General features: G+C 39.4%; 1 protein-coding gene across 3 annotated transcripts in view; it reads right to left on the minus strand.

The window, feature by feature from the left end:
* Positions 1-4,032: 4,032 nt before the first annotated feature.
* The window catches only part of PHAF1 (phagophore assembly factor 1), a 35,241-nt gene continuing 20,877 nt past the window's right edge, over positions 4,033-18,396 (minus strand). For 2 of the 3 annotated variants that reach the window (XM_085301106.1, XM_085301105.1), the window contains 10 exons: positions 18,057-18,154; positions 16,412-16,524; positions 14,258-14,391; positions 13,531-13,614; positions 12,729-12,811; positions 11,848-11,891; positions 9,781-9,824; positions 8,135-8,193; positions 6,473-6,545; positions 4,033-6,001 (listed from right to left, as the gene is read on the minus strand). In XM_085301106.1, coding sequence (XP_085157232.1) covers positions 5,912-6,001; positions 6,473-6,545; positions 8,135-8,193; positions 9,781-9,824; positions 11,848-11,891; positions 12,729-12,811; positions 13,531-13,614; positions 14,258-14,391; positions 16,412-16,524; positions 18,057-18,154 — 822 coding nt within the window. In that variant the 3' untranslated portion in view covers positions 4,033-5,911. The remainder of the gene's footprint in view (positions 6,002-6,472; positions 6,546-8,134; positions 8,194-9,780; positions 9,825-11,847; positions 11,892-12,728; positions 12,812-13,530; positions 13,615-14,257; positions 14,392-16,411; positions 16,525-18,056; positions 18,155-18,396) is intronic. The other variant, XR_014895349.1, reaches the window with a different exon arrangement.

The raw sequence follows: 18,396 nt of genomic DNA on the forward strand, positions 1-18,396 counted from the left end.
CTGCTCTGAAGGATATTAATAATGGAATGAAATTCATGCACCGATTGTAATCTGAGGTATAGGTTCAAAACGTTAAGATACTTCAAACACCAAGCATCCAAAATTATAATATGCAGTACTATCCAATGAATAAACCAGTAACATTTAAAGGGAAATGCATTAGGGCACGGAGGAGAAAGAGTTAGGTTAAAGCATTTAAAGTYTGGTCCAGCACAAAAGTTAATGTTACACCACCACCTTCAAAGCAGTAACCGATCTACTCGGTAAACTCCAGCTTACCTKTCCCGCTGTTTGAGGCAGTCAGCATCTGCAGACCACGAAAAGGAGCGAGTTCGCCTGCCTGRAAAACAAGCATCCCCGCAGAAGGAGCACAAGCCTTGGATGTCAGGTCTGGCAGCAAACCAGCTAGGGAATGGCTTTACTACTTACAGCTAAAGTCACCCGGGTACAGCAGGGGACGCGGCACTCGAATTCAACCCGAATCCTCCAAGTAACACGCCGCTCCCTGCGGAAACAAATAACCTTCGCAGATGCAGACATCACCAGGTAAATCCGTTACACGCCGGACTCGAACAGAGCTGTCCCAACTCACCAGCTCCCGCTCCTATCCTGACACTCGGAAGCGCTTCAGCAAGCTTCGCTTTCCATTTCCCTTATTTTGCTTCAGTTTTACCTTTTCTCTGAAGCATCCCGGGGCATAGCTAACACAAAAAGACCCAGACAGAATTAATTTCTATTTTACTCATTTCACAAACGCACATGGTGATCTTTTGCATCTCCTTGGCTATCAGGGCTTGCTAGTGGCACCTAGGGAAGAGGACGCCTTTGCGTTGTGCAACAGGATGAAGGAGGTAAAACAACACAAAAAAGGTGTTTATGAGAAAAAGGTCACATAAAACAATTGTGTCTGCAGAGCTAAAAYAGAAGAATGCTTTTTGCATCAAAACACTTATCACAAAATATTCTGACTTCAAAGAAGTGTAAAATGCAATTGGCCCACATGAAATTCTGCCATATTAGACATCCTGGTACTTGTCCAAATATTCTAAAGTAATCAAAACAGCTACAGCATGGACCTGRTATTTCTTTCAGAGCACCAGTCACGTAGTCTCACACACGCAAGTTTATTCTCATGTATTTGGAAGCACCAGCCAAACACAAAACCGTAACAAAAGTTCAGAGCTGCAAAGTTGCTCTGATATCCTGTAGGACCAGCCAGTCTGAAGTGGGCACCAAGACCCTAAGTCTCCCCTTGGAAAACATCAGTTGGAACCTAACCTTGAGCCAGACCCTGATTAACAAGCAATCACCACCTTGCTGTAATGCTGAGCTGTTCAAAAGATTTTGTTTTAAGCAATTTTGACGGGACTTCTGGAAGAGGAACAGGCACGAGTGTATGAATCAGTTTTAACACACTGCTCAACTATTCTATTTCAGCAAAAAAAAAAAATCTGTTTAGAATTAGAAGTAAAATGGTTCCTGGCAATAGAAAACTGGGTTTCCTTGACAGGAAGAACACTTTTGGACACAGATATTTCTAGTAGAAGTTTCTAGTACTGTACAGCAGCATTGATCTATGCAGCACTGCTTGTAATACCAACAGGAAGGGCATGAAGATCTTTTTTTTTTTAATGTAAGCAAACAAAACACCATGGAAAATATTGCTATATTCAAAACAGGCAGTCAGACATGCATATACACATTCRCAACCTGTATACAAAGTGAAAAGGCACACACCAAAAAGACTGTAGACACAAGGTACTTTATTAAAAGTGCAGTCGTACCTAACGTTGTATCAAAGGAGACAGTTTTATCACGTGAAACCAAAACGCTGGACCGGCGTACAGGTTGCAGCGCTGCAATATCTGTATTTTAGAAACACACAGGAGGGCCTAGGCCAAGGTGAGTTCTGACTCAGAGCAGACCTCTCCGTTGCTCGGGGAGGCAAAGGCAACGCGCCCTGCCCGGGGCGCGGGCAGAGCCGGAGCTGGCACGCCGCTCAGCACGCCTCCGTGAGAAACGGCAAGCCTTCGGCCGGACAGAACAGCCCCGTCCCGGCCCCGGCTTCCTGCCAAAAAGCCATCTTCTCGGTCTCTCCCAGGGCTCCTTTCYTCCCCGCGCTTTCCTCTCTCTAGTCTGGCGATACAAAACTGCCCCCAGTTCCACGCTTTCCATGCCAGCAGCTCCTCGAAAGACTCCACATCAGCCCCCCTTACGTATCTGCACACAACGGCTTGTCTCAGCTTCATCCAAATAGCAGCAAACGCATCAAAACCTCTCAGAGAAGCGACCACAGGCAGCTGCAGTTACRAAGGACGGGACGGGAAGCGCAGAAGAGCCGCACCGCGCTTAGCCTCCTCTTGCTCTTCAAGTCCTGCATCCCCCCTAAGTTAAATGCTTTGCCTTCAGCCCACCAGCAGTGGCCAAGATGCAAAGCTGCCTGTAACTGCTGCCTGTCAGAGGATCAAGGGACTGGTTTCAGCTGCAGGTCACATTTAACACGTCTCAGGCCTGGCCTAGGGAAGATCCCTCAAGCTGCCGATGAGCTCAAAGCAGAAAAGAGGTCTCAGACCGTCCCCCCAAAAACAGGGAAAGTGATTTCACTCCTTGCTAAYACAGCTCAGAGTATGCTGAAGGTGTCTTCAAAGACTTCTTCAGTCCAGCTGTATAGAGCAGCAAAGGATCTTCTTATATTTTAAAGAAAGGACAGATGTGTCATGATGCRCTTCTAACGGACAAAACCCTCTATCATTTTATAAGAAGAAATTCATTGGCAAATAGAAAGGCTGCATTTGGGAAGGACCCCATCATTTGAGTTATCTTATTCGTGGTAATACAACATACTGCTTTTTTCTTAGATACTGAGCAGTAATATTTTTAAACAAAGCAAGATTTCTCCCATGCCTCAGACTAATCTAAAGAACTATTTGGATTGTTAAGACAGCACGTTTAATTAACTACAGTATTTTGTTAGTTTTGACTCACCGGCGTTTTGTAAGTGAAGATGAGAGCCACTGAAGTTGTTAAATACCTTGGGTTAGCAGCTGGTGTTCTGTCCTTAGCCTGCAGGCTCATGCTATAGCGGCGGTCCTGGCCTCATCCTTTTGAGGAACACGATCAAATACGCCCGAGAACAGCATACTGGCAGGCGTGTGTATAGCCATTACTTGAATCATCCTGTCAAAACTTTATCTTCCCCTGCAGCTAATCCAGAGTTTTTATTAGAAAAGACTTGATCAACATTAGAATAATCAGCAGTATTGCTATCGCAGGTTAGTAACAAGCACATCACCTAAATTCAGAGGTCACAAATCTCTCCATGAGCAGTTTGAGCCTAATACGATGCCAGGTCAATAAATTCCGAACGTGAGGGCTGAGCTGAAGCATGGAGAGCTCAGTGTCTCGCCCAGGCTTGCACAGCCAACGCAAGARAAACGGGAACAGAAACAGGAGTCCCATTTCCTGTACCGAAAACTAACCTCTAAGTAAGCACTGAAAGCTACTTTAGGGAAAGCATTTCTGTTAAAATACCTTAAGGCACAAGCAARCAATATGAGAAACTACATTTGCTACACTTAGTACAGACATCTCTCTCATTGCTTTGTGCAATGCTCAAACTCTTGGAAGCTGGATCAATTTTAATGGAATAGCCAAAGGCTGACACTGGTGTAACCATCACATTTTAAAATACAAAAAAACAACTGCGTTACTTATCATATTTGTAAGACTCTTTCCCCATTTCAGGGCAAATATTTACAGCATGCTTCATTATATTTACAGCATGCTTCATTGTGTCTACTGTGGAACAGATTGCAGGTTAAGTTATTCTTTCTACTGCTTCTTTGGAGGACATGCTGTATTGGTTGTAGACAAGGAACACTGTTAAAGTGCTTTTAATATAATGTCTGAAAGACGGTAAAACCAAAAGGACTAACTGGTAAGGAAAAAAAAAAAAAAAAAAAAAAGGGGCAAGAACATCCATGATTTTATTACAAAGCACCCAGCAACTGTATTTAACACAAAAACAGTAACTGAGAGTCTCATTTTATTTTTCTTTCAGTGTACATGCTCATTATTGTTCCATTTAATTTACAGAAGGGCTATGTAAAATGAAATTAAAATTAGAGAGGAAACAAAAGGAAGATTGAGGCATAGAATTTTCTTAGCAAGCAATGATCACAGGAGACAGCACAGATTGAGCAGGGATTCAACAGGAGTGACACCTAGGGATAAAGGTAAACAATAACTTTTTCCTTATTCATTAGATTCTCAATGGGGCTTTGTTTGTTTGTTTGTTTTAGCAAAACAGTTTAGAATATCACAGTATACAGGAAGACTAAGAATGTCTCACACACACCACATTTATCCCTGCTACTGGTCCAGGATCCAAAACTGCAGTTAACATTCTATTTCCTATCTCTCATTCATTGATAAACTATACAGGATTACACTGTACATGGAGTTAAAATTACAAAAATGTCATATTTACAAAATCTGTACACACATAGTAAAACTCACAAAATTGTCATCTATGTATCACAAGTTGCTACACCAAAGTATTAAAAATGGGATAAAATTATACATTTCTCTTGTCCATTTTTTAAAAAGGGTTCAATATTTCAAAGACATACCACCTATTTCCCCCAAGTAAGACTGGTAAGAGAACTACAAACCCAAAGTATCCTCCTGGGATAAAACGTCACAAGCAGCATCTCCCAACTAGAAAGAAGCCTATATCCTGTTTGCTGGGGTGGGGTGTGCAGTTAGCATATATGTACAGAAATGGTGAAACTACAATAAGGATGTCTTTGGCTAAACCTTTGGCATTAAATTAAAATCATACATAAAAAGTCACAGAAAAGATTTTCTCAGAGAGAGAGGAGCTTGGGAATTTCTTTCTGATACACTGTTATATACAGCTTTTCTTTCTCTAAAGAAACGGGGTAGGAATAAAGGGTTTTGGAACAGATGCAAATGAGGCAACACTATTTCTTGTTCCAATTTTTCTGTACTAAGAAAAATTGTAGCAAATCTCTTCACTAAAATATAATTCAGTCATAGAAATATCCTCTTCCAGAATGTTTTTTTTTTTTGGAAGCTGCATACGAAAAGAATTAGTAAACCAGTCATGGCAGAAAAAAAATTGTTTCAGCACATCAAGTAAGTATTAGTGCAGGAAGGTGGATTAATTTGATCCACTGTATAAATAAGCTTTATGCGCAGCGTACATTAAATAACCACCACACCCCACTCACACCCAGTACACAGATGCTCCTCAGTGAAGATAAACGTTTATCAAGTAATTAAAGTGTATGTAGTGCAAATGTTACAACCAAGTATTATGCACATGCTACTTGCTTGGTTTAAAGTTACACAGAGATGTGGTGCCTGAAATCATGGACATATATACATCCTTGTCACACTTGGTACAATGTCCTAAGCCACAGAAATACCGATGTGTTTATATTTATATATACACACACACGTTTTTCTTAAAATGTGACCACCACATCAATACAGTAACACAAACAGACTAAAATCAATACCTGCTTCCAGATGCTCCAAGGCTCAGAAAGTTTGTGCTTCTAACTCTTGCAGTTATTACATGCCCCTCTTCCACTTCCCCTTCTGCCATCCCAGAAGGGCAGACAGTCTCTTCGGGTCTGTGCTGCACAGGATGAGGGCAACTGAGAGGAATAAACGACGGCACAGGCACCTAAGCTGCTTTTCTCCACCAACAGTTCCATGCCCCATGATGAAGGGTTGAGAGAATTTCCTCTCCACACTGCTCCTGGGTGGAAAGGCTTATTCAAAAAATCATAATGTGTTTTCCATATTATAAGTGGCAGCAAATCAAGGCACGCTGTACTAATTTTGTAGCATTTAGATTAGCTGACTTTGCAGGGGATGCTCACTGGGGAAGGTCCGATGTTCTCAACTGGCTGCTGGGCCTCGTTGGGCCATACAGAGTAACAGAAGCTATGTGATTATTCTGCATCACCTGCAAAAGGACRGCAGGGGAAAAGGGAAATTAAAAGAATCATACACCAAAAGGGAGCTCAAAAGAGTGAAAATGGCAAAAATGCAACTGATCTGCCCAAAAGAAGAAATCCCAATAACCAAAGAAAGCAACCAACAGAAAGGTCTTGGCTAGTTCCTATAACGATCTCTAGATTTCCAYGACACATTTTTAACATCAGCATGCCCCACAAGTACTCAGAGCTGCATGCATGCATCTCTTTCTAGTGCAAGTCCCAGAAGACAAACTGGAAATGCCAGCTTTAACATGCAAATGTACAACTCTAGAGAAGAGACTGGAAAGCTGCCCATTTCTGTCAATAATCCCTGAAAACACAGCCATTCTTGAGTGCTGGTTWTTGTTGAAATAGGAAAGAAGTGAATAAAAAAAATAGTAACAGCTAGCTCCTCATCATCTTCTCTTGCTCAGAAAATTTGAAACTTTTCTCCTAACCTCAAAGATCATTCGTTGCAGTCCAAAGCAAAAGGTTGATCCAAACGGGTTAGTGTTGTTCGGAGAGGATGACCTTAACAGAAAAAGGGGGGAAAAAAAGGGGTATGTGAGAATCAAAACTCTTGGGAAAGAACAAGCACTCATTAATACAGGGTAAACTAAAGCATCTTTTCATGCTAAATGCTTCTGACCAAAAAAAGAGTAAGCCCACATTATCCAACACCGCTGCTAGACTCCAAATGAGTCAGGTGGTTTTTTTTTTCTTAATGTCACAGAACAGCTATTAATACTTAGGAAGAAGTAATCAAAGTTACTAACGATCTCTACAGAATACTCTCTTCCCCGAACTTGGATAGGAAAAAATCCTGAATATAAACAGATATACAGAAAGAGAGGAGGATTATGTAAGTTATGACAAACTATTTTTGTGTAAGATCTTTGACTTTTCCATYTACTTTATTTCTCAGTCTTTCAAATATAATTACTACATGCTRTCTATTAATCCACTGGTTTCATCATATTAAAAAAAAAATACTTTGCAGGATACCAAAATGGAACAATCTAAATTTAATTAAACAATATTTTTCAATACTAATGTATCCCTTGTCTTTCAAATGTTTTGGCTACTTGTGGATTTATTTTTAAATTGCAGTGCTTAGTACCACAGGATCGACCCAAAACCTCCAAGAAGTCAAAAGGCAGAGACTCCTGCTGACTGAAACGGATTTTAGATCACAGCCTAAAAAAAAAGTCTAGAAAATATGTATCTTTTGGTATTTCTTTTAACTGACCAGTTTTTTAAATAGCCTGAGAATGGAGAAGATGCTGGTTGAACTATCTTTTACAAGACAGATGGAAAACAGAAGAGTGCTACGCACCATTGTTTCACCCCAGCTTTACCTTACACGGCTTCTGCTCACTAGCATAAAGCAGGAGTAACGCAAGGGGGAAACACAACAAACATAATTCCACAAAAATCAAACTCAGAATTATTACAAAAGCCTGACCAAAAAAAAACATTAGGTATTTCTGAAATTCATGCGGCATTTTCTCAGAACCCATGACTTAAATTTGTCCTAAGAGAGAATTACTGCAGAACCACYGCATACAAATCAAAGATTATAAAACAGTAACTCTGCAAACAAGTAATGCCTATTTTACCCAACAGCTAGCTCAGTGCCTGCAGAAATGGAGCAAATACGCATAATATTCTATCYTCAGCTAAAGACAACTGTACAGCAACCATGTATATATACAAAATCAAGACTGTAAACTCCTTCAGACAGATTACTATACATATTAGACACTGCCTTGTACGATGTTGTGTTGTGAAATCATGTATTATTCTAGTATAAATAATCTACACTATTTGTTACACAAACAGAAATTCTCATTTATATGCTGCTTAGTTCTCTCGATTTTACAGTTCAAGGAATTTTGGAAATGTTTTCATTCTGCATGTCAGCCTTTATTTCCTCAGAGCAGCGATCTTGTCTTACTAATGGACAGAAAGCCTGAAACTTTAACAGCAAAGACACTGTGTAAATCTCAATAGTATCTANAACACCCAAAACACACTCACATATACCCCTTTACTCTCCCTAAACTCATCCTCCTTTATCAGCTCAGGCCCTGCCAAGCAAAACAAAGAGAAATCTTCACCTGTGTAGTACCACTGGCTTCTCTACAGGGTGCCCCAGAAGGTCTTGAATACTGTCCCACTGTAAATATATCAAAGACTTTGTGTTAAAATGAGCCAGAGGAAAATCCTTTTCATCTAAGAGTCTCACGCACATCTTTGTCTGTGGCATGCTCACTTACAGAGTAATACAGGAGGTTGTACTTACAGAAGTATTTTGTGATTGGAGCCATACTCAGTAATGGAAACTTATCAAGGCTAGGAGATTCTCTGAGATTAATTCTCATTTTATGTCTCAAAATTGCTTTAACTCAGAAATGAATATAATTTCTGCGGTCCTATGCAGAAAACGTATGTGGGAAGTCTTGCAGCATTTCAAGGACACCTTACAAAATTTTCCAGCTATGGGAAACCTTAGCAAAATATCCTCTTACATACCTTTGCAGAGGGAAAGGCAGCATCACTGCTTCCCCTCACAATGGCCTTGGCTTGATTAAGCAGGCAAGCAGGAAAGAGAAAAGCTACACTATTTAATGATTAAGAATTTACAGCATTTTTCACCACTGTAAAAGGACATAATTAAAAGCTGCAATTTCACAAGCAAGATGGAAATAAGCCAAAGCACTGAAGGACAAAGTAATTCAGTCAAAAAAGAAAGGAAAAAAAATCACAGTGTTTGAGCTGCTGACTGCTTCCCCCCGCACCATAAAGTCTCCAAAATTCACCAGGACAAGTCCTAGTTTCCTAACCTCCACACAGCCAGCGTGGGAGCTCTCTCATTCAGCTTTTAGCATGCAGATGGCGAGCAGCTTACGCTTAGGCATTAGCACTGCTGTTGTCTGAACGGGGGYAGATAACCGGGGTCGAGTCTGTAGAAACTGACTGAACCAAATCTTCAAAATATTCCACATCATCGTGGGAGAAATCTGAGCACTGCAACACCTGAGTTTGTCTCACTACTCCCTGAGCAGTCAGGAATGAATAGCACTGTCTCACTGCTTTCCTTTGGCTTCCTAGGAGCCAGAACAGCACTGACCCTAGCTACACGTTAACTGAAAAGGCATCTCCAAATAAAACTTTCAAGAAATTTAACTTAACGCAACTCAAAATCATGTGGTGGCAACTGCCCTGCTGGGAATTTCATCCAGATGACATAAAGCTACAGTCTTCAAGAAGCCTCTGCAACGGAGGGATCTGCACTTGGCAGTGATGTTCTTGTGAGACCTGCCGCTGCCTGAAAAGKGTCCCATTATTTGGACCTTTCAGAAAAAAGTAGAAAGACATTGGACTTCTTGGTTAATTACTGCATGTCCTCAAGAACTATATTAAATAGAAAAGCTCCACGAAAATTCTGTTTAGAACTGTCTCTTACTGTTAACATTCAGCCACCACTACTACCACTTTCCCAAATACTTACTTTACTTTCTATTTCTACCTGCAGCTACCACGCCATACATGCAGTAATTTAGTTCACTAAGAGCGTGCAATGATGAATGCCTTCAATCCTTAGCATAATAAAATGTCCGAACCACAGAATACACTCCTATTAAATTCTGTCTTAATATCTCTATTTTAAATCAACATGGAACAACGCTATTTTTTCTTCAAACCACACTGCAAGTCTGGCATAGATCTGGTGGTTAAACCACTCAGTCCTGCAAAGACTTACCTTGCTGTATGTTGTACATGTTTCAGTCTGTGAATCAGCGCTATCTACGAAAGAAAAAACAGAAAAACAACTGTAATTCGTGCTTCAGCAGAAAAGTTTCCTGTATAATCCTTTATTTGGGTAGTTCAGATAGAGGGAGACGTACAAGCCTCGGATTGGTTCAGACACAAATTTACTGGCATTTACTAGCAAACAAAATTGTCAACAGCATTGACTAAACATCAGCTGACTTGATTAAACAAAGCAGCCTATTTACAACAACTTCTTATCCTGCGTGTAAGAATGCTTGAGGTATAATCTTACATATATGGATACTAGAGCAAAAGAAACTACATCTCTCTGCACTGAGTAAACCTGCCTAGCATAGACTTTCATCAAGATAGTAAGAYGTGCTACTCATGAAGTCCAAACACTGCTATGCTTGGAAAGGAGGCTGGCAAGACTGACAGCTTGAGAGTCAGGGCTGAAATTGGAAGCTTAGGCGGCGGGGAGGGGAAGAGGGGGAAGCTGAGAGTTTGGGAATAACAGTCCCCAGCATCATTCCTACGGGAAAAGATACCCAACCACTCTGTTAAACAACAAAAAGCTGCAGATGTGGACAGCACTGTATTTGGGCTCACAATCTTCAAAATGAATTGTTTGCTGGCAGTTTCCAGCACTGTTTTATAGATACTCTGGGAACTTCTGCATACTGAAAGCGTCTTCTCTGAAGCAGTRGGAATTAAGCGGGACATTAGAAGCCAAACTTAGCATACGGTCTTTACTTTGATTGGAAGTTTCTCTCTATTTTCCTCCTGGTTAATGAACACAATCTTTCTAGGGTGAAAGAGTCCAGTGTCCGTGCAGCTTAATGCTGACCACTAGTTTATTGTCTGAAACTGAATTACAGAAAGGAATAAGCAGAATTGCATCACGCACTGCCATCAGACAGAAGTTGGACTCTTTGTAAGTTTTGTTACATGTCCTGAACATAAGCTGCAGAACATAAAGGTCAATGAAAAGAAATCAGATACGTCCATCCATGGTGCTACTTGAGGTGAATAAAAATAATCAGGAATGAAAGCTTTTGAGCTATTGCAGAATAGCCTTAGGCAAAGGGATTTTAAAAGTGGGTAGACCTTCATGCTTATTCCGTTGGCTGAGCTATAAATCAATTTTCATGTAAGCATGTATACAGAGACACTCTTTTTCCTCATTTTTATTCATCCACATTGACATCCACAGGAGAACTACACTTTACGGAGRCAGCTGCTTTCACTGAAAATCACTCAAATTAAAGAGAGCATCCCTGGCCAAACCCTAGCAAGCATCCTGCTTTCCTGGTTACTTCAAGTACCTACCTTTCCAGGATACCTATTAACTCTTACACTGAAGAAGTCTACCTCGATCACAATAGTCTTCAATCAAACAGGGTTCCACATGCTTTGAGATCATGCACAGGCACAGAACTGGGTACATCTAAATACAYTGCTGAATCAGAGCTACTAGATAACATGAGAAATTGGGAGCAGCATACAACACCATTCTCTGAGCTTGGAGATTTCTAGCTGGACAGCTACATGCATTCTACAGCATGTAGAGCCAAAGCACTCTGGATGCTTATCTCAATTACATCACTTAAGTATCTCTAAGCCTTTTAAGAGTGAGAACAATGACAGCAGCACATCATTAAAGACTTTAGTAGTGGACTGGACCAGCTCAGACCAACATTGCCTTACAGATTTTGAGCCTCCAGGTACAAGGTAAAAAGCAGGTACCAAGCCTTCAGGTACAAAGCAGCGCAGCAGAACTACAGAAAATTAGCAATGTTGCAGCTGGAGATCCCTGTGGTCTAAGCAAATAATCAGGGTAGCATAACTAAAGTCAGAGAATTAGAGAACTCATGCTGAAGTATCTTTTCAGTTAAAAAAAAAAAACTCAACCCAAAAATGTCTCTTCTGCCCCAATGATCGTCACTACTAGCATCCTCTGATGACAAAGAGCGCATCCAAAATGAAAACTGCTATCTCCCTTTGTGCATTTTGTGTTGCATGCCCCCTGAAACAGGATGATAGAAGAACCACTCACCTCGTTTAATGACTAGTGGAATCTTGAATTCACACCGATGGTAGCTAGAAAGTGCAAAACAAAGCTATTAGAACACAGAAGAGCCAATATAAACTACATAGTGCAAACTCAGAATTCCTAATAACCAGTTTGATGAAAAGCCACATGAATAATGACATGAAAATGAGAGTCTCAATGTTAATGGATTAAGGAGAAAGATTCTAATGTTTTATTTTCCACATCGAAGAAGGCAGCAGCCTGGAAATGTTGCAACACCATTTTCTAAAGGATACAAGAGCTCCTTCAGCACAAATTACTCTGCTGGTACAYTGAGTGAACGGATGAAAGTTCAGGTTAGAAACAATAGTATAGATTTCTCTCTCGTTCTTTAATACTAATGCCAACTGCCTGAAAACAGGTTCTCTTTATTTAGGCATCCAATCACTTATTCCTTAGACAAGTCACATTCTTCCACTGAAGAGTTTATCTTTAAAAAGTATTGAAAACACTTTGGTCAGAAGCATGAGCACAAACTACGTCACTAACTGAAATAGTGTCAGGAAAAAAACAGTAGCCCTCTATCATCAAATGGACACTCTTGCTAATGCCACGTTTGCTTCTATAGCAAAAGAGTTTGCAGATTATAGTTGGACCAAGAACTACCTTACTTCATTTACTGCTTCAAGACATATTTGACAATATAAAGGCATTTAAAAGTAAAAAGAAAACAAGAATAAAAAGTGTCAGTGATGATTCCTGAAACCTCCACTGGCTGTCAGATACATCAACGACACTTGGAAAAAACTACAAAACCTCTATAAAGGGAACATAACATTTCCTTTTTACGTGTTTTTAAATCAAGTAATAATAATAAAAAAAAAAGATCAATTCTTTAGACTCACATGTTAAAGTTATAATGACCAGGATAATTTGTATGCAGGACAAATTTCTTCACCTTGTGAGTGTTTGCATCAAAGAGAATATCCTGTTGAAGAAAAAAAAATAGGAAGCAATTTGGAGAGAGGAAGGTGACTTTCCTCCAGTTAAGCTCAGCTTAGTTAGAATAGTGTATGTACATAGCAGTATGTATCCATCCAATAGGAACTGAACRTAACTATTAAAAGTAATACTTAAGAATGTGACTACTCCTAAATTAAAATAAATTTATAGTTCTTCCAGTATGCAACCACAGCTGCAATGTTTTATTTGCTAATGTTGGCTATTTTTCTGAGGGCTGGTCTTTCTGCTTATGGATTTACACTAATGCAGACTAAAGCAAAATAGCCGTAATACTACATTCAGGAGGGATATGACTGTTGAGCTACATCTCATAACTCTAACTAGTATAACTATAACTCATAACTAGTATTACAGGACACTTATCTGTCCTGTRAGACAGAAGCATGGATTTCAGAAATGAGAATTTGTATTTCTATGCATCTAGCATGGCAAAGAGAGAAAGCCTAGGAGAATGCCAAAGTATGAACATAAGAAGCCCTCTATCCACTGGTAGAGATGACGAAACACTACCGATGGAATTCGGAAGTGCTAGAGACAAGTCAGCACTGTTTCTCACATTCGGAGATTCCTGAGGCAACATGAGTTACACAGCCTTTCATACCCACAGCTTTTGGCACTCAAAGGACTGCTGTGCAGCTAAATCAAAGCCTTGAATGCATTTGTTTATGGAAGCTTCCCACTCACCACTCCAAGTGTGAAATAATTGAAGAAGTAGTCATTGCACTTCGATGGCACCTGCTTATGGGGAGAGGGCGAATGGATTTTCATCTGCAAGAAACATGTTTTTCAGATGTATTTTACAATCCTCACAAAGATTAATGCATGAACAATACTACTACTGTCAAATTGCCATGGTTTCATTTCATACTACAGCTCTTGTTTTAAAAACGTAAGATCCTGTGCTTCATGACAGGACCGTTAGCTGCTTGCAGCAGTATAACACACCGGCTTTTTCTTGTTTAGTTATCTAAAGTAAAAGGTTTACTCACATGTCGCTACACAAGAATATTAGSAAAGGGTTGAAACATATGCTGAAGTTACATTACATGAAATATGATTGTTAGAATTAAAGCATACTGACTTGCTAMAGCTTATTTGGATTCAGAATTGCTCCCGTTTTCATCAGTTTTTAAACAATGCAAATCACAGCAGGTGCTTTTTGTTTGTGGTGGTTTTTCCTCTCTCTCTTTTTTCTTTTTTTTTAATAGGTTTGCATTAATTTAATTTGAAAAGATTTTTCTAAACCAAATCATACAATGGTTCATCCTGGTTTATTATATGTCAAATGAAGTGACTGTAATTTGGGATTTATGAAAGCAACCTCATTGGCCTTGCAAAAGCCAAGCCCTGTAGTTAAACTGAGACAGCACTGAATAGAGAGATAGTCCTAAGCCTGAATGGATTTCCCTACCTTATCTTCGGACTTGTAGAAGACTTTGTGTGGAGACCCCAAAGTGCTCAGCACATCCTGGCATGAATCACCAAAGTACACACAGCGCTCAAATACCCGCATCTTGGCGTCGGCTAAAACACCCAGGCCACAACCTGAAAAACAAAAAACAACTTAACATTCTTATTTTGATCATCAGGAGATATATCAACAAACCTATAGCAGAAGTTTAACATTTCTCTGTTTATCATAAACGAAACAGCTGCATTCTTTTGACAACACTGCCAAACCAACAGTTCAAAAKAGTAAATACTTCTAACCAAAGTGTTGTACTTACTATGGCACAGATCCCCATCTTAACAGCCAACTTTAGCAATGCTATCTTCATTTCTTTGCCCTTCAGAAAAGTGTGACTTGTTTTCCTAGTCAGTCTCAACTTGATCAGCTAGTTATTAGCAGTAAGTACCAAGAATTACTCCTATCCTTAAAAAACCCCCCTGACTTTAATAACTAGAGATGCATTTCCAAAGCTATAAAGTGACACATAACCTAAGCATGCCCCCTGTAGTTAAAAGTAAAGCTCAAAAATTTGAATTCTTCATCCACATTAATTATATGAGACAAATCACATTCTTCTCTGGAGATTCCTRTAGCTTATTAAATCAACAGTAAGTGGTTTCATGTGTAAACAATGTTTGTTAGACTGAAGTGCTATTACATAGATGAACAGCTGACATACACTACTAGATGTCAAGAAACAAAAAGGTATTACAGTTTGTGACTATTTGCTTTCTGGAATGTGGCATCTTCATTTTCTAGAGGGCATGCACACACACACACACACACGTTACTGCAAAAGAAAGGATGTGCTCTAAATGCACATTCAGCTTCTCTCACTATGCGTGAGAGAAGCTCATGCAGCTATTTCCCAAATGAAATAATCAGAACAAAATCCCATTAAGACAYCCTTGATTTTTTTTTAAGCAAGATTTACTTCAAATTAATATACTTGCAGAGAAACTAGTGCTAGAACATGTGTATAATATGTTCTGCAGAGGAGCTTCTGCAAACTTTAGCATGGCAAGAACCTCACATGCTAAGACTGCCTGCTTGCAAGTTCTTACCTGAAAGTTAATATAATTATTTTATTTATTGCCAACATTTCATTAAAACTGCAGATACGCATGTTAACTAAGTGTGACACTCKACCTTAGAGGTGTCCAATTTTTCAAAATCTACTTTACTATGATGTTATAGCTTACTCCTTCCCTAGCACACATGGGTAAATGTTCCCTGTCCTAGGCAGCTCTCCATTATCTTCCTCTGAAAAGACAGAAGCAAAGTAACTTGAACACAACTGCTCCATTTTTGTTCACCATTTCGTATTCTTCATCTTAAATTTTGTACTTTTCCCCTTTTAACTTTTGCACACTTGAAAATTATTTCAAGTATTTCCTCCATATAGATAGTGCTAATAATCAGAATGGAAGCAGGGACTGCTAACGAAAATTATTTAAGAACAAGTATTTTTTTTCTTAATATTATCAACTCTCAAGTTACCATCACCAAATAAGGTTGCTTTGAAGGCAATATACCTTCCTCTAATAACTAAGGCCTGCTCGTCTCTGAAAGAACACACAAGTTACTTAYCAACTTCTGCCACTTCCAGCACCAACTCCTACAGCAAATGAACACTGAACTGAGCTTAAAACGTGAAGTCTAAGGTTACAGCATTTATGTTCTTGATSGCATTGCCCTTTTAAAGTCTTCTAGGGCTTATCCCCAAAATACTGATATCATACAGGTCACAAGAATTTCGAAACACGCACGTGAAGCCAAGTTTTTTATTATCTCTAGCCTTTTTGTGTGACGTACTTGCATGTGCTTTGTTCTATATATGTTACACACACACACACACATATATATACCTGGAGATAAATTCCACTGCTGTGAACAGACTCTGAACCTAGAACTATAAAAAAACCCCCCCACAGGCTATGACCCACAGGGACTTCTCCAGGCCTAGAGAAATGCCTCAGCAGACTCACTCATCCTCACAAGGGTGTCTTTTTTTTTGTTTTGTTTTGTTTTGTTTCTGATAACTCAAAATAAGGTACACACAAACCACAGAAATCATCCATAAGAGCATCATAAATATCCTCGCTTCACCAATACCTGCAGTGAGTAGGCGAAGCCGTAAACCTGAGGGTCCAGTTCCATCTCGCAGAACATCAACGTTCTCTGCATACACATTACCAAGAAAACAGCCGGGGGGCATCAACGGAGCCCTAAAACCAACCATTAAAAAAAAAAAAAARAAAAAAGAAAAAAAAAAAGCAGGACATTTACTATTAATGAAACAAGCAGCAAGTTTTAAAGACTCCAAGAAACTACAGAAAACATATCCAGCCTGTGGGTACTTGCTATGAAGATGTGTCATTTCGGACTGTTCTTACAGGAAAACGAAAGTTGCACAGTTTTAAAAAGGTGTCTATTCGTAGAACGAGATGCATCTCCCCAAAGCAGCAGAAAAGCCTTCCCCATGACCCTCTCACTGCACTTGGGAACGTATTATGTAACCCAAACTGCGAACGCAGCTTGTGCAGGTATACCACAAACAGCTCCGCAGCTTTACCGGGCACTCTTCCTTTTTAATTGAATTAGAATATTTGAGATAATTACAACAACAGCAAGAAAGGTATTTTCATTGAAGAGAACTGCTTTTTCRTGTGCCAGCTTATTTCCTTTAAAATTCACTTTTCCTATTCATGCAATTTCTCCTCTAAGTGAATGACATGAAGAACTGAAGCTTTGAGCTCACATCCACCCACTCACCCCTACTTCTGTGGGGGTTTCATGTGACAACTATCAGTGCATTTACTAAAACCCACAATTTCATGGCACAAACATTTTTGGAAGYGCACTATTTCTAATTAGGAGACAACGCTTGGGTAAACAAGGCTGTTGGTCATTACAGTTTATCCCCTCCTCCTGAAAAATTAACACAYCTGAGGATTACTGCTCCTGGCATTAAATCAATCATCTTCACATAAGCTACTACCTTATCAGCTTTGGTATTTCTAAGCTAAGAATCTTTTCTTTGAGTAAGGAATCCTGAAAACAATGTCTTTAGAAACAGCAAAGCATCAGGYGTTGTGCAATAGATTACTGCTTAGAAGAAGGAAGAATAAAATACCATATCAAACATTAACAACACTCAAATACAACTATTCCATAGTATTAAGGCACAACGATTTTCTCAGAATAGCGAGTTCAATCAGGAAATATATGCAAAATATTGTAGAGTATGCATATTCCTTAAGAYTGAAAATACACATTATTTTTGTACAGCAAGAGAGTTTAAGACTTTTGGCAAGACCTGCTATTGTATTCAAAGTACCGATACACCGCAAAATGACTACTTCCTACCACAAAGAGTTTGAACAGTCTAGGCAGAGATCATTAGAATAAAATAAAAATAGCTTAACTGTATCTCTTACTAGATTCTATTACCTTTCCTCCTTTACTTTACAAATTTATTTTCAGCTCAAACGAGTTAGTCTACTGCAGCTGAGTCAAGCTGATTTTATCACAACATACATCAAAATCATATTTAATTATAAGGTCTGAGGATAATGCCTACAGAACTTTGAAAGAGGTTAGTATCCAAAAGCATTCTGTACTGCCAAACATAAAAGACCCAAAGTGAACTATAAAACTAAATTTGTATGCAAAYATATGTAGCTTTTGAAAACCCCTACATAAGTGAAAAAAAAAAATGTGTTGTCAATAACTAAAAACCATGACCAGCTGTACGTACTTGGTATCCTGCAGGCTGTTTCCGTTGTAGATGTACATACGTTTCACAGTTGCACCATGCGGGATTTGCAGAGAAGCTAGACCRTGGGCAAAGTTAGGCTGTGGATACAAAATCATTCTGGCTGCATCACACACTGGATCACACACATCACATCAAAATATCACATCAGAAATACATATTCTGCTTACCAATACAGGTATGTCTAGCCATAAGCAAAAGGGGTGGGGGAAGACTTCTACAAGGTGTTTATTTTGCATTACACTTCTGGATTCCTAAGTTGGAGTGCTGCCTACCAAAAGGTGGCACTAGTCTGTCAGCTAGCCATGCGTGTACTAACACC

The sequence above is a fragment of the Rhea americana genome, unplaced genomic scaffold (assembly GCF_003343005.1).
Source record: "Rhea americana isolate MKP2758 unplaced genomic scaffold, rheAme1 scaffold_172, whole genome shotgun sequence".
NCBI classification, from domain to species: Eukaryota; Metazoa; Chordata; class Aves; order Rheiformes; family Rheidae; genus Rhea; species Rhea americana.